This window comes from Grus americana, chromosome 12 (genome assembly GCF_028858705.1).
Source record: "Grus americana isolate bGruAme1 chromosome 12, bGruAme1.mat, whole genome shotgun sequence".
Classification (NCBI taxonomy): domain Eukaryota; kingdom Metazoa; phylum Chordata; class Aves; order Gruiformes; family Gruidae; genus Grus; species Grus americana.
This window is the reverse complement of record NC_072863.1, coordinates 7,407,168-7,422,412: the sequence shown is the minus strand read 5'-3', so window position 1 is coordinate 7,422,412 and position 15,245 is coordinate 7,407,168. Positions and strand designations below refer to the sequence as shown.

General features: G+C 48.8%; 1 protein-coding gene across 9 annotated transcripts in view; it reads right to left on the bottom strand.

Moving 5' to 3' along the window:
- ATP11C (ATPase phospholipid transporting 11C) overlaps window positions 1-15,245 on the bottom strand; it is a 58,143-nt gene that overhangs the window by 36,595 nt on the left and 6,303 nt on the right. For 5 of the 9 annotated variants that reach the window (XM_054839096.1, XM_054839093.1, XM_054839092.1 and 2 more), the window contains exons 2-4: window positions 14,322-14,445; window positions 2,751-2,870; window positions 921-1,010 (exon numbers count right to left, since the gene is read on the bottom strand). In XM_054839096.1, coding sequence (XP_054695071.1) covers window positions 921-1,010; window positions 2,751-2,870; window positions 14,322-14,408 — 297 coding nt within the window. In that variant the 5' untranslated portion in view covers window positions 14,409-14,445. Of the gene's footprint in view, window positions 1-920; window positions 1,011-2,750; window positions 2,872-5,427; window positions 5,506-8,803; window positions 8,975-14,321; window positions 14,446-15,245 lie in introns of those variants that run through there. The other 4 variants (XM_054839101.1, XM_054839094.1, XM_054839099.1 and 1 more) reach the window with 4 other exon arrangements.

Sequence of the window (15,245 nt, the reverse complement as noted above, 5' to 3'; positions counted from 1 at the left end):
TACAAGCCGTAACTGTTCACTGTAAGGATAAAACATTTTAGATACTCATTTAAACATGCAGCCCAGAAGAGAGGGATACCCCAGACCTGAAACACCAAAACCCCCCAGAAGTCACCTACCAGCAGGCTGTCTGCCAGTAGCTGCGTGGTGCCATTTAATGTGCTGGGGTAGAGGTTTTGATGACTAGTTTCAGCCCTGGAGCAGGTTTTCTGCTGAGCCCCAGGCCTGAGTACCGGATTTAAAAGGTAAGTGCATTGCGGTGATTCTCCCAAACTCCCTTTGCCCCAGGACATTTTGACAGCCTGCTTTTTTCAGTGACAGAAAATGAGTATTCAGGTTTGCTCAGGATTTGCCCTTTAACCAAAGCTACAAAGCAGAGCAGAAAAAGTTTGTGTATAAAATTTGCTATTTTCTCTATGCAGAGCAGCTTCCTGAAGCTTCACGTTCCCAAAGCTCATGCTACGCAATTTTCTGAATTTTACTGAGTACAGCTTATCTCTCCTGCTTGCCTTGAAACTCAACATAACTACGATATACAAATATCATATAACTTGGGAAAAATATATAGTTATGCAGCAGAAGTAATAAAGATGACAAAAAACTAGATCTCAATTCTGTAGCATCAAATTATTTTCACTGCTTGACTGATCTTAACGGTTAAGGAGTTAAGATGGTTTTTTAATTGTTTCAGCATCATTCAAACATCATCTCAGACAGGCCCAAATATTTTAATTGTTATTATGCCTTGGACAGTGTGTCAGAATTATAACACAGCTTCCAATAAAAAAACAAAAACAAAAACAAAACAAACCAACACACCACTTACAAGCACCAGAGTCAGTTTTGAACCTCAATTCTTGCTCAAGTTGTTCTTACCATCAGTACATAAATAAAACCCACCTTGGCATCAAGCCTCTTACCTGCACGAGGAAGATGATGAGGAAGTAGAAGTTGGCAATTCTTCTAAACTGCTCAAAAAGGTTCTTCGGGAGGAAGTTCCAGAGGGTGTACTGAGGGGAGAGAGGGGGTGGTCACAAACAGACCAAGATGTGGGGCTTACCGGGCACTTTGGCTACAAAATGGGAAGCATCAGCACAAAATAGGAAAGGAGTTTTCCCTTTAACCCAGCAAGGCGCACCGCCGCGAGCTGTCTGAGCAGCCCTGGCGTGCTCCAGGCAAAGGTCCCGGTCCCTGCTTTGAAATCAGGAGCGTGACGCAGCTGGATGCTGAGATGCCACCGAGCTCCTGCTTCAGCTTCCAGCTCCAGCTCTCTCTGCTGGTTCACTGAACCGTTGGAAGTGTCTCACAGTTACGTAGGGGTTCTTGTTTCTTTGCTTTAAAGTAAGCAACTATTTCCTTTTTGTCAAAATAACTCAAACCACACAGTTGGAGATGGCGAAGGGTAAAAGATGACAAAAACAACAGGATCCGTTTCCGCAAACAACTTCTAGATAGGTGTTTGGAGAGACGTGATTTCACGAAGAGGTAATGCACAGCGCAGAGATTTTTTTTCCCCAAACAAATTCCGAAAAACACCTTAGAGTTGCTCTTCTGTTAAAAGAAAAAGCCATGTTGCCAATACAAATTTGTTACTAGGTTGTGCTTATCATTTTAAGAAGGCTGCTGAAGCATTCACTTTGGAAAACGTGGAATTTAAGAACAACATGGAAAATACTGAGTCTAATATCTGATCTTTCGGTCTGCCTGGAATAAGCAAAGAATAATAAGCAGCCAAGTCTCAGGACCAATGTCCACTTCATTATAAAAAGAGACTAGTCAGGTAGGAAGACTCTATGCCTCTTGCATGCCAGGGAAACATCAACAGGAATGCTACACGAGTTAAACATGGCTAGACTTAAAACTTTTCCCCAACAAACTCAGACAGCACAGAAACATAAAAACAAGTAAGATCCAAGCTGTATAAAAAAGAAGAGAGAGGAAAAACCCCCTTACGGCTCAAGTACAGTAAAACTGGAGCCTAACTGTATGCCGAGCATCACAAATCCTAAGCAATGTAATATGTATCCAGCTGTGTTGACAATATTGGATGCCACTTGTTTGATATTTTACTCGAATTGGCTTCAAATCTTTTGAAATAGCTTCATGAATGTCATGGAAAAAAGCTAAGCAGAAGGCAGATGGGTGTCATCACAGTTTTCCACCATAAACAAAAGCTGCATTAATACCATATGAATGTTTCCCCTTTCATCCAAAGGGATAAACAGAGCATGGCTATTTTTGTCCTATCTCGAGAGAGAAAAAACCCATGGAACAAAAAAAAAAAAAAAAAAAAGGGAATGGTATTTTTCTGTCCATTTATAAATAATCCCCACTCCCTTTTGCAAATCCGAGTTGCTGTTGTCTCATGCTGTATTACAATTAACCTGTTCTTTCTTCCCAAAGGGAATGCCAGAAAACATTAAAAAAACAAAAACACCAAACAAAAAAAAAATCCCACAAAACCACTGTGTCCACGTGCTTTGCTCTCACCCAGCCTAGAAGAAAGGAACTTGCATGCACCCCCACTGGGATTGATAGGAAGGAAAAAAAAAAAAAGAAAAGACTAAAACAGAGACTGGAGCTGTGGCACAAGGTATGTACCAGGCTGCTCCACTTGTAAAGCGACCTTTACATCCATCCTTAAGGAATTCAGAGTTTCTCAATTTCAGAAACAACCATCAAATAAAATCAGGGTAACCACACGAGCAGGAAACACGCACGATGCGCCCAGACAAGCGGAGCAAGCTCACCTTGGAGGAGACGATCCTGTTGTCGCAGAACTTCTGTGCCACGTATGCATCTGTTTCCGAAACCGGACGGTGCCCGACCACCACGGTGCGCGTACCGACCCGCTTCTCTTCCCCAGCACACTGTCAGGGCAATCAGGAAAGGGAAAAATTAGCTTCTATCTCAAAAAAAGTCCAATATTTGTGTTAATAGCTTCCAGCTTCTGAATGCACCATGCTGTTCATTGGAAATAAAGCAGCTGGAACCTCAAAAATTCACTTCTCTACCCCAGCACAGAGAAGGAAGAGGCGCACGTAAGGTCATTTAGCAAAACCAAGGCGACGTTGAGTGCGCAACCTGGGGTCCCCACTGCTGCCCAGCCACCGTTCCCAGGACCACATCCTGCCCGGGGCAGGTCATTGCTCATGTCCACCGCGTTCCTGCCCTATGCAGGACAGCTGCTGCCCGTGTTTGCAGCCTGTGCCCACCTGCCAGGCAATTTTGCCCTCTTGATGGAGAATATATCTTCATCAAGCACTTCAAGGCATTAGGAATATAATTTACCTTCTATACATCTCTTCCTAGTCCCAACCTGGAGAGTCCTACCTGCACCCAGCAAACCTTTTCCTGCACCCAACACGTACCCCACAGCGACAGCTTCAGCCTCGGGTTCCTATAGCACCTCCAGGCTTTACCCCAGGACCCCACGGAAACTGCACCCTCCTTTACACCTGCTGTCCTGTCAAACCCTCAAGTCCACTCAAAATGTCTCACCACCACACTGGTGCACACCGACTTGGGATTTAACTTTAAAAAAGCAGCTATACTTCTGCTATTTTAAAATATCTCAGATAAAACTAGAAATAACAAAGCAGTTTCACATCACACGCTCCTCAAAAAAACACACGGGGTACTGGGGATGCCGGCTTGTCTTGCTGGGGTCTTATTCTAAAGCAGAATGAGATGTCACAAGTGAATGATAACCTGGTGTCACAGGGGCTTGATGACAGCCCCTCCGCTCCGCAGCGGCCGGGGAAGGATGAGGGGAATTACAGCAGAATAAACTCACACAGAGGGGAAGCAGAGCGGCTCTGCGGGAAAAGAGCATCCCTCGCACGAAGCCACGAGACACGCTTGTGCCCGGCAACACGGGGCTCTAGCAGAGCCCCAGCCGCCCCCACGGCCCTTGCAGGCTTCCTGGGGAGGTCACAGACCCGGCAAATTAAAGATCGATCCTCCCAATCTCATGGGGAGCGTGCTGAAATAACATCTAGTAAACAAGGTATCTGAATATACTGAAAGTAACAGTGCTCTTCTACTTAAATGCAACTCTTAAACATTGAATTTCCAACTTCCTATAACTTCATTTAAAAGCACTGGCAAACTTGGGGCAAGGCAGGGGCAAGGCAAGGGCAAGGCAGGGGCAAGGCAGGGGCAAGGCAGGGGCAAGGCAGCTGCCAGCGCCTGCAGCCCTGGGAACAGGATGGGTCAGCACTGTGGGCTCCATTTCCATCAACTTCCAGCTCCAGGCTGCTCAGCACACGCAAGGTCCTTGGTGGATCAGAAAAGTAAAAAAAAAAATCCCCAAAATTTTGCAATAGTTTAAAAATTGGCTTTTCATTCTGCCCAAGTTCCACCTCGCATACAACAAAGTGTCCCTGCCACAGATGCTCGCAGCCAAGGGAGGAGACCGGGCTGGCACCAGGAAGCGTTTTACAAGGTTAAACTTAAAATTATGAAGTGAATTTAAAATGCTCACTAAGAGGAGATGGAGTGGAAGAAAAAAGGGTTGTCTTAAGCCAGGCTAAAGTTTTCTTAGAGTTAAGGTTTTGGATTTTAAAACACGAGCGGGGAAGACATTTGTCACTGTTTATGGTTCAAGGGCATTAGCAGGCGGCTGGACTGCTAAAACACCAGCGGATACTGTTCATACTCCGCTTAGTCTTATTAATCCTCAACCCTGGAGCTTGTTTGCTTTGAAACCCCACCAGGGCAGGTGCCAAAAATGCCAAATCCCTATAATGTTTCAGCTGCCCGGCTCAGCCCGCCGCGGGTGGACGCTCCTGGTGTGCCCGGGGTCTGGCTCAGCATCCCGGTTGTGTGAAGAGCCCGTCGCAGGCAGCTTGTCAAGCTGCAAGCAAAACCCAGCAAGGCCCAGGATTAACTGCTACTTGGGGAAAGTGTTAAAAAAAAAATTAAAAATAAAAATCTAAGCCAGCCCTATTCGTGTACCTGGAGCAGCAGCAATTGAATGGATCCTGCTGCACCAGGAGCAGGGGCTGCCCAAAGAAAGCAGCACATCTTCCTTCTTCTCCCCACCCACGTCCACAGCATCTTTGATAGAAACAAGTATTTTTACACCACGACTAAACCCAGTTTGGTGTGCTGACCACGCTCTCGCTATAGCTGTCCTCAAACCTCCAGCGGCAGTCGCATAGAGCAGAATAAAGTTTCTCGCATCGCTGCAAGCTGCAGAGCCAGTGGCAGTCACCAGCACCCCTGGCAGCTGCTCCCACCTCCACCGCGCACCGCTGGCTCCCCAAACACAGACCAGGCATGCACGTGCTCCCACCTAGGGAATGCTACCACGCTGGCATGGGCACGGGCTGACCACCCTCCCAGCCTCATCACCACTACCTGCAGCAGCGAGCAGCAAATCTGAGCTAGAAACTAGACCCAAAAAATGGTGCCCTGATGTACCTGCTGGAGGTGGCAGCCACGGGTCTCACCAACCTGCACCCCAGGAGCGAGAGGCAGAGCCATTCATCCACAGCGGTGCTGGGGAGCAGAGACAGGCTGTCCCCAAGCCTGAAGTCCCCGTTGTGTCCCCAGGCAGGAGCTGGAGCCAGGCGTCCCTGGCGAGCATCCCTCCAGCCTGGGCAGGAAAGGAGAGCTTCCCCACCCGCGCGCTGCCGGCAGAGCGGGGGGAAGGAGCGGAGGTGAGGGTTTGCCAAACACACGCGTTGGCACGGAAGCAACAAAGCTCCGGTTCAAACACTCCTGGAAAAACATACACAAGTATTTACTCTGGAAGTCTATCCATAGTTAGCCATGGAAAACCTGGAGCGTGGAGGATGCTAAGCAGAGAAGCCAAATCCCAGGTGTGGTGTTAGCTAACCAAGCCCACTACTCTGCCCTTCCACCAAGTTATCACCACCAACTCCTAGGTGGGCTTCCACCCCTCAACTCCCCTTCAGTTATTTATTTGAAGCGTCTCCTACAAAGATGACGGCAACCCCCTCCGTGGTGCATCAGAGGCAGAAGTCCTCGCTACGTGGTCTAACCAGACTCCCACCTCTCCTGGCGTTTCATTTCCCATTCCCTCGCCCACCCCATGGTGCTGCACCGTCACGCAGCCACGCGAGCAGCTGGAAGGCTTCACGCCTCATCTCTCCATTTCTTTTTTTTCTCCACCTCCCAGAAATCGAGCGCACCCCACGATGACGCCCGCGGCAGGAGGCGTTGGCTCAGCTCGGCAATTAAAAGCTCTTATTTTGACAAGCCCACCTCAAACGGCTCGCCGGGTTGCTAATAGATTGCTAAGACTTAATAACGGCTCTCAGAGGAGATTTAGGGAGTAACTGCCGGGCTTTTGGGAAAATTATAAAATATGCAGATTAGCGGGGAAAGGATTTAGATGACTTTTCCCGACCGCCTTTCATCAAAAATTTTAATTCTGATAGCAAAATAAAAAGAAAATATTACTTGGATACAATTCAAACGGCTCCCTTGTAGCCTGGTGGGGTTTTATCAACGGGGCGCAGGAGTCAGACGGTGCGAGCAGCAGCCAGAGTTTCTTCTGCTGTTTAGAGCCGAGCATGCCAACAGGATTATTTAAGAAAAACAATTGCATATTGCACTTTATCACCTCCCTCTTAGACGTGGTATTTGCAGAAATGCTGGCAGAACCAGAGCTATCCGTAGGGATTAGCAGTGCCAGACTGCCCACGGCCTCAGGACCACGCAGTGGGAAAGCCGCGCTGCGTCCTCCCACCAAGCCACGAGGATTTGGGGATGCTGGTAGGCGACCCCAGCCCGCTCCCTGCCGTACTGTGCCCCGGCAGCCCAGAAGAGCTCCCAGCAGCTGGCAGACACAAAGCAGCACCCCGGCGGGACACCGCACACCCCGGCAATCGAGAGGAGGAGATATTTTTGAGAAGAGCCACCATCCTGTTTGCATCACTTAAGTGCAGCCCCAAAGACGCGGGTGTCTCCTGCAACGTTTCAAGCTTCAGCTCAGGGCTCCTGCTCCCCTCGCCGCGTCTAACCAAGCCCATCAGCGAGCCAGCCTCTCAGCAGGGCATCCAAACCAGATTTATTCTGGAGGAGCTCAGCTGGAAGACAGCAGCCAGAGAGTCAAACACAAATCATAGGAGATAAAGATGAGGCTAGCGAAGCTGTTCTGCCAGGAACATCTTTCAGAGCTGGCAGCCTGCTATCTATCTTCGCTTCCCACCACGGGCAGGACCAGGCGCCCAGGCTGCAGTAATAAATAACGGCATCGTCGCCACCGACGCGGGCGGGCAGGCACGGCAGGGCAAAGTGCTGCTGCTGCGGTACAGCCTTCCTTGTGCCACGGAGAAATTCAGATACGGAACATATTTCTATTAAACATTTTGATGCACTTCCTGTACTTTCAACTTTGTATAAAGCCCACTTATTGCCAGAAGCAGCAGTTTTGAAAAGAAGGCATTAGGGATAATAGCTATTTTGTTATGTTGTCCAAATATAAAAAGCCCATCCACACACATCAATATGTCCATGGAAGGTCAGCCGAGGTTTGCCATTTTGCTACAAACTCTTCTCTGAGGAGTTAGAACAGGTACGATTTGAAGGCATCAGACCAGGGCTAAAGAAGTCCATGGATGCAACTAATGACCCAACATCATTTACGACTTGAAACTGTTGGAGCATTACGTAGAGATGGCAGAATTACATTTGCAGTCCACAGCACTCCCCAAATTCTTCGCCTGAGTTTGGGCAAGCCTCCCTTCGTGCATCTCTCCCTCTCCATCTGCGTCCTTCTCCCACAAAGTGTCCTGCCCCAGCTCCCGCCTGCCTCCCGGAGAGGCTCCTCTTCCCTCGCCCTCCCAAATTTCTGGGAATCCATCACAGCACCATGCACAGGACCCGGCTGGCTTGATAAAAGTTGCAAACCTGGGTAAATATTAGCAAGCCTGGGTAAAAAATTAATGGAGTTAGACTGAGTTCAACAGGAGAGGTGAACCTCTGCTCTGCAGCCACCACTGACAAGGAGCCACTCCGAGTGGGCTATTTCTAGGGCAGCTGCAAAACACAGGGTTTAATTATATCCCCCATATAGAAAACAAGTGTCTGTGCTACCTGCTGGCCCCGTTTCCAGAAAAAAATAGTGGCAGGAAAAAAAAAAAAAACAACTACCATTTGATTTACTATAGTTGCAGAAAGCACCTAAACCAGAACTAATCAAAAGAAACTCCTTTCATGTTTGCTGAAGATATCTTCAAGCCACAAAGCAAATACAAATAACTCATAGAAAAAACATCTAATAAAAACCACAGGCATTTTAAAAAAAAAGTCATCTGCTGAAACCAGAGATAATTATACAGCACAAGTGCAAAGCTCAAACATTTGAATGAAATCACAGTTTATATTAAATATATGCAGAAGAAAGATTAAATCACATTACTTGGCTTAGATCTCATGAATAGTTTAAAGTCTAATCACTCCTGTATTGTTCCATTTATCATAAAAGTAGTAGAGAAGACGACCTGATTTACAAAAAAAGCCTGCAAAAGTAACAACACCTCCCAAAACAGCCTGTTCTAGCTCCCATTTCATTTATCCCCAGAAGAACCAAGAAAAATACATCCACAATTTTAAAAAGCCTCCACAAATTTACCATAACCTCCCCAAACTGTCCGGCAGTCTCGGAAAGTTGCTCAGCACGCTGTCCTCGTTGCCCAACTGATATATTTTTAATTGAATTTTTTCTTGCCAATTTTTATATTACTCTTTGTCCTTAGTCATTTCTATGCAAGTACAAGCAATGCTTTGAGAAAAACCTTAATAATTTAGCAGCTCGGACTATGCTTACCCACACCGACCACATTTTTAGGCAGATCTCTTGATTTATAGAGAGAACTCCATCGATCCGGATCAACCCCACTGCTCTCCCCTACGTCTGCAGGAAAGGCTCGATAACACGTACAGTCCTCAGAAAAAAACCCAAACCATAGCATTTAAAATACTGAGAGCACACAGGTCCAAGAGAAAGGGCTGAAGGTGAGCACAGCTCTGAGGTCCTCTCCCACCGGAGGGGACTTTTGCTGCTCATCCCCAAGCGGAAGAGGGAAGGGCAGTACCTTGGGAAAGCAAAAAAGTTGAAATTTAAACCAGTCTCCCTTCTCCTCCGTTGCGGCTGAAGCTCCCACTGATATTTCAACCAGAGAGAAAACGGGACCACCAAGGACTGACTGCCGGGGGCAAGCTGGCTCCAGCCATAGTGAGGGGGGCAGCAGGCGGTTAACCGTGCAAGCCCCCAGATCAAGCAGCAAGAGCAAAAGAGAGGCCGTGGGAAAAGGATCAACACTGTTTTTTAAACCACAGTCATCACATGATGGGGCTCAACACCCAGACCTCGTCCCTGGTCCCCTGTTGGGGATGACAAAGCGGCAGATGATGCGTTCTAGCAGAGCATCATCAACCCAGATCGCAACATCCTTAACGTAAGACAAGGTGCGTCCAGCGACACGAGGGGCCCCGGCCAGAGCCCGTCCCCGTGTGCCCTGTGTCCCAAGGGCGGGCTGCCTCACCGTACGGGCTTGCAGGAAGGTCACCTTCACCAAGGACGACGGGCTGGAGAACAGCAGAGCCCAACAAGGCTGTGTTTCCTGGAAAAGATGGCTTAGCCAATAAAGCCACTGATAAAAGCAGAGAGACACGGCGGGGCGGGGAGAACAGGGGAAAGGGCTATTTGAAAGATTTAAGAAGGGTGGAGAGAAGAAACACAAGCGCTTTTTTCCCTAGGTAATAAATTTACAGGAGGGCCCAGCCCTATCCTGGAGCCGGGGAGTGCCACGCACAGGGGTGACACCCAAAAAGAGCTTTTTTGGTGTGAGGTTTGGTTTGTGTTTTTCTTTTCCCACGTGAAGGCAGCGTACCCCCAAATCACGCAGTATTGCATCCTCCCAGCAAACATGCCACATTGTCCCTAATCACAGCTTCAGCTCAGCAGCGCTTTGCAGAAAGTCAGGATCACACGTGATGCAGAAAGCCAAACCCAGACCAAAACCAGCCGATATCGATCGGGATAGCATTACTTCACTGCTGCTGGTTCGTGGAAAATCTGTTGCTCCTGTTCAAAGATAAACACCAACCTTTGGAAGTTTTCGGGATCTCTTTTTTTCCCCCCTGCCCTGCTGGCAGCCGGGGTTATGAAACCATTGCTCATCTTGAAATGCAGTCAGCATATTTTTATTTTTGGCAGTCCAAAAGAAAAGTTCGACCAGCATGCTGCCGGCATATCAAATTCAGGCTCATAGGAACACTTCAGACTCAAGAACAGAAAAATGACTTTGAATAAGAACCCAAATGTTTTGCAGAGGTCACAAAGCAAATACAATGACGTCTTCCCGTCTTTAAACCTCTTCCTCCCTCCTTTCCCCGGCTCAAGCTGTGCTCAGGTCTGTTCATCGGCAGTTATTTTAGCAGGGCAGCAAGCTCTTCAGAGCGGTGATTTGCCCTGGCAAAAATTAAAGTAAAAGCAAACTGGAAAAAAATCTCCAAGTTTGCAATTGTCGATGCTTGCATCAGCCAGCAGAGCTATAATTTGTTGGTTTTCCCATTGCCTTCTGGTTCTCTGAAATCCTGAGCTCTTCAGTTATGGAAACAAAAAAAAACCAAACCCCTAAATACTATGTTATCCCTCCCAGCTTGGCCAGACCTTACTCTGACCTCTGCCACCTACAAACATTTTGCCCCTTTTTAAGTTTTCCCAGCATTTCAGAGCCAGGCTGCCAGCAGCCGGGCAAGGAGCCCATTTCCCAGAGCAATTTCCTTCCTTTTCCCCCGTGAAGCGAGCGCACCCAGCCACCCACCCGCCGGGGGCAGAGGCTGCAGACCCCCCTGCCAGGGCGTACATCACCGCAGCAACCCAGCAGCAAGGGCTGGCACCCAGGTGTGCCCAGCCTGCATCCCTCCAGGTCAAGCTCTCCCCCAGCGAGGCTGTCATATCTCCCACGCAACAGCCACCGGGACGGATGGGAGGGGGTGCAGGGGGTGACTGAGCCCCACACCAGCATCATGGGGTACCCTCACCCCTGCAATGGGTACCCGAGGTCCAAGGTCCCAGCCCCACCGTGCTGCTTGCTTGTACCGGTTTGGATTAAGTTTTTCTACTCCAAAGAAGTAAAAGCTGTGGTTTTCTAACCCTCCCCTCGCTGTACTGCAGGGAAATGTTTCCACAGAAGCAGCAAGGATAAAAGGGGGAAGAGAGGGAGAAATCGCCTACTTCACCCCCTTGCTCCACAGCCAAAATCAGCTCCACACGCCCCAGACCCCATCTGGAGTATTTTCGTCTCCGATATTATAGTAACCAACAGATTTATCCTTGGGGCTGCAGCATAATTACACTAGGATAGTGGATCAGTGCAATCCACCCAGTTAGGAGAGAAATCCTCAACATGTGGCCTAGAATTGTTTATCTTCAGGAAATCCTTTTGGCTCATGTTCCTGCCGGGCTGGGTGAAGTAGCTGCAGAGCTGCTCCAGCAAAGCACACGCTGCCCGGGGCTGACCGAGCACCCGCGCTGAGCAAAGCCAGCGGCACAGCACCCAGGTTTTGCACCGAGAGGGAAATCTGCTTATCCACAGGGACGCGGAGATGAGGTCTGAGGTGGCCCCAGGATGCCGAGCCTGGTGCTCAAGGGGTTTTGGTGAGGTCCATCCTGGCACCGCCAGCCGCAGAAGCGAGCCCATCCTGTGCAGGAGAACAGGACAGCATCCCGGGAGATGACTCACAGCCATCCCCATCCCGCCAGTTGCTTTCTCTAGACAGGCGCTGGGATAAGGGCGTTCCTACTCTGACAGTTATCAAGACAAGCTCCTTCACCCAAGGCTTCCTCTCGCTGTGCATCTCATCTTCCCACCCTGCAGTTACCGAAACGGTACTTGTCAAGTGGAAAGTCCCACTTCCATCCATTCAACCGCACTGGAAGAAACCGCCTCACGGAAATGATTTACTCCAGAATTTTAATTTGGCTGGTACAAGGATGACAGCCCTCTGGGCATCACAGCTAATTTTACTGTGCTCCCTCCCTGAGCAAACATTTGTAAGAAAAGGTGAGCTGGAAGGAAGGGGGAGAAAAACACAAAAGAATAAAAAACTTCCACAATTCACAGTAAACAAAACTGGCATGCAAAACACCACCTTGTGAGCCAAAAAAAAAAAAAAATTGCATTTTAGGCTTGGCTTTGCAGCCCTCATAAGAGCGGGGCTGCTGCTGAGCAGGTGCCCCCAGTGCAGCCTGAGCCCCCCAGCCCCAAGCAGCGCTCAGGACCTCACATCACCCCTGCTCCCTACAGGCAGCAGCCGCTTGACTTTGAACGCTGGGGAGGAATTACACAGAAATTATAATAAAAAATGGCAGGGCTGCTCACAAAGTGGATTTTTTTTTTCCTACATTTAATTTCCCAGCAATGAGATTTTTTTTTTTCCCCTCTTAAGCCAATTGAGACTCAGGCGATGGAGCAGTGTCGCTGTAGTCTAGCAGTACTTAATTCTTATTACTGCTGAAAAGATCTTGGATTGCAATACCAAAGAAACGCTTCAGATTGTCTAGTCTTGCCCGTTGCACATCTTACTCAGCTCTTCTACATCCTTGACTGTACAAGAAAAATAGGATCCCTGGTTTGCAAATCAGTGCATTTGCCACAATACTGCAAACAAATTACATCTATCAAGTGAGCGCTGCCTCTGTTTTCTACTTTAATAGTCTTATAAAATCTTATTAAGGGTATACGGCATACTTTAAGACAGACCAGACCTAAATATTGCTTGCTGACGCTTTCAACGTACACAGCTAGAAATTACCAAGCCCTCTGCATACCACCCTATAAAAGCAAGGCTGGGGCCAGCCCAAGGGCCCTTGCACCTATAGATCCTGCAAAATTCAGCTGAACTCAGAGCAAAAAGCCCACAGCAGAGCACTGCTCGTCCAAGGCCACAAAAGAGGTTAACAGGAGTCTTGTTCAAGTTGCGAACAAAAGTAACGGGCCCGATTTGCTCCCAAAATCCCTGGCTACGAGAGCCTCACAGGTGCTTACGGCTCCTTTCTGCTGAAGGAAAACAAAAAGCCCTTTGCAAACAGACGGATCAAAAATAAGTGCATTAAGCTTTCATTAAGGAGAACAGGACAAATGTGTCTGAAGTACAAACGCTATCAATTACAGCTGGATGTCGAGAGCGGGCATGCTTTTAGACTAAATTGGCCTCAGTTGGAATTCCATCTCAAACAAAACGACTGAAGCTTTTGGGAAAAAATTACTGGAGTCAGCAAGATGTAACAGGTGCCCAAAAGAGAGACAGGCATACTGCAAATCACGTGTGGAAGGAGCTGAAAAAGTTTTTTACACAGTATTGGTTCTGAGCAGCATCCCTGGCAGCGAGCATCCCTATGAGAGCATGAAAAAGGATGGAGGGGAGGAAAAGCACAACCCAGGACTGCTTCCCTTCCACCAGCGAGCCCCTCGTTAGCGTAATGACCAGCCCCGCTGCCCGACCTGCGGGCAGGCAGCTCGATACCCAAATGCACTTTATGGCCACTGAAGTGGTGCCTTGTGCCAACCACCGGCTGGCAGCTCCCTGGATTTTGGCTAAGCCCACGAAAGAGCCCATAAGCAAAAATATATATAATTAATGCATCTATATATACTGCATATATGCATATTTAATGCATATATACACACTGAAGTCACTGCAGCCTCCGGGCAGAACAAGCTTTTCCTGACCCAGCAGCCACGCCGCTGCCAGGCAGGAGCCGGGCGAGGGCAGGGGCTGGAGGAGACCTTTGAATACAGGAAAGTTTCACCGTTTCCCCAGGCTACAAGTTAGTAAACTAAGCTTTAAAACAGCTTGTCAGTAACTGCTCATCCCCTGCGGCGCACAGGCAGCGCCAGCATTGCTCTCCTACCACAAAAGGGTGATGGCAATCAACCTAACAGCTCCATGCACAAGTCTTGGAGCCAAGTTTATTGCAGAAAGCAAAATACTGACCGCCCAAATCAAATGTTGACCAATCCAGGCAAATACTAGTAGATAACTCACTGGTCGGATGCAATTCAGCAAACTGCAGCGCAACGGTTACACCAAAAGCAGCCGGGGCTGCCTTGTGGTCATAGAGCCAGCCTGCGGTGCAGGGAGTCAGAGTGAGCAAAACTACAGGAGAGAGATTATTATCTAGTAATTTAATGATCATAATAGTAAAAATGGCTTAAAATCATCAGCAACATGAGCAGCAGTGTCCTTATTGCCCATTTCCAATCAGTAGGGCACACTTTCCTCAATATTGCTTGGCAATTAAAATAGGGGGAAAAAAATAGATATTGTCTACTTGCAAGAGATGAGGGAGCTGGGGAGGGGGCAGCGGCTGCAGGAGATGAGCGGCAGGGTTCTCCTGGCTCCCATGCAGTGGTGCACGTCATCTGCAGAGCTCAAAGCCCGGGTCTGGACACAGATCTGCTGGCTGGGAAGAGCACAGGCAGGTGAAGTCCACAACACCCCGCGCACAGCACCCGCAAAACCTGCTCAGCAAAAACCAGCCCATCCTTCCCAACACCAGACCTCAGCAAGCACATAAATATTTCTGAGATGAGCAACAATAAGCAGGTTTCAGTCTAAACCCATAGGTGAGGTATTTTCTACAATCACCTCAGGATAGCAGGACGAGAGCTGCCGCCCGCTCCCCCAGGCAGGGCTCGGCGGGGGACCCGGGGGACACTTTTGGGCAGAAGACCACCGAAGCGACCGGCCAAGCCGCACTGGAAAACCTCCACGCTGGCCTCTGGCCTCAGCACCCACTTCCCACACACAACTAAATACAGGAAACTCCCTTGAAAAAAATCCCCCGAGCAAATGTTTTCGGGGAAAGGCAAATGGGCTAATAGCACACTCAGTCACCCTGTGTCCAAGTTTTTTTGGAAAATTCACCCTTCCCAGACAGCCCAGCCAGGCTGAACAGCTCGGTGACTCCCTCACCCCTGTGATGCCAGCTCCTGCAGCGGGCAGATCTCGGCTGCGGGTATCACAAGGGATGTCCCCCCACTCGGCCACCCCGCGTTTTCTCAGCAAGGACAGCAGGTTAAAGTCCCCCAAGGGGATACAGAGTCCCGCACCCCGAGGAATTAGCAGCCAAAAGCTGTTTTTCTGTTGCACACCGCTGCGGATAAGAGACACGAGTGTGGATACCGTGGGAGGAAGATGCTCACAGGGACCCAACCTGCACTGCTAAAAACACGGTCACTGGCAGAAGATCAATGAAT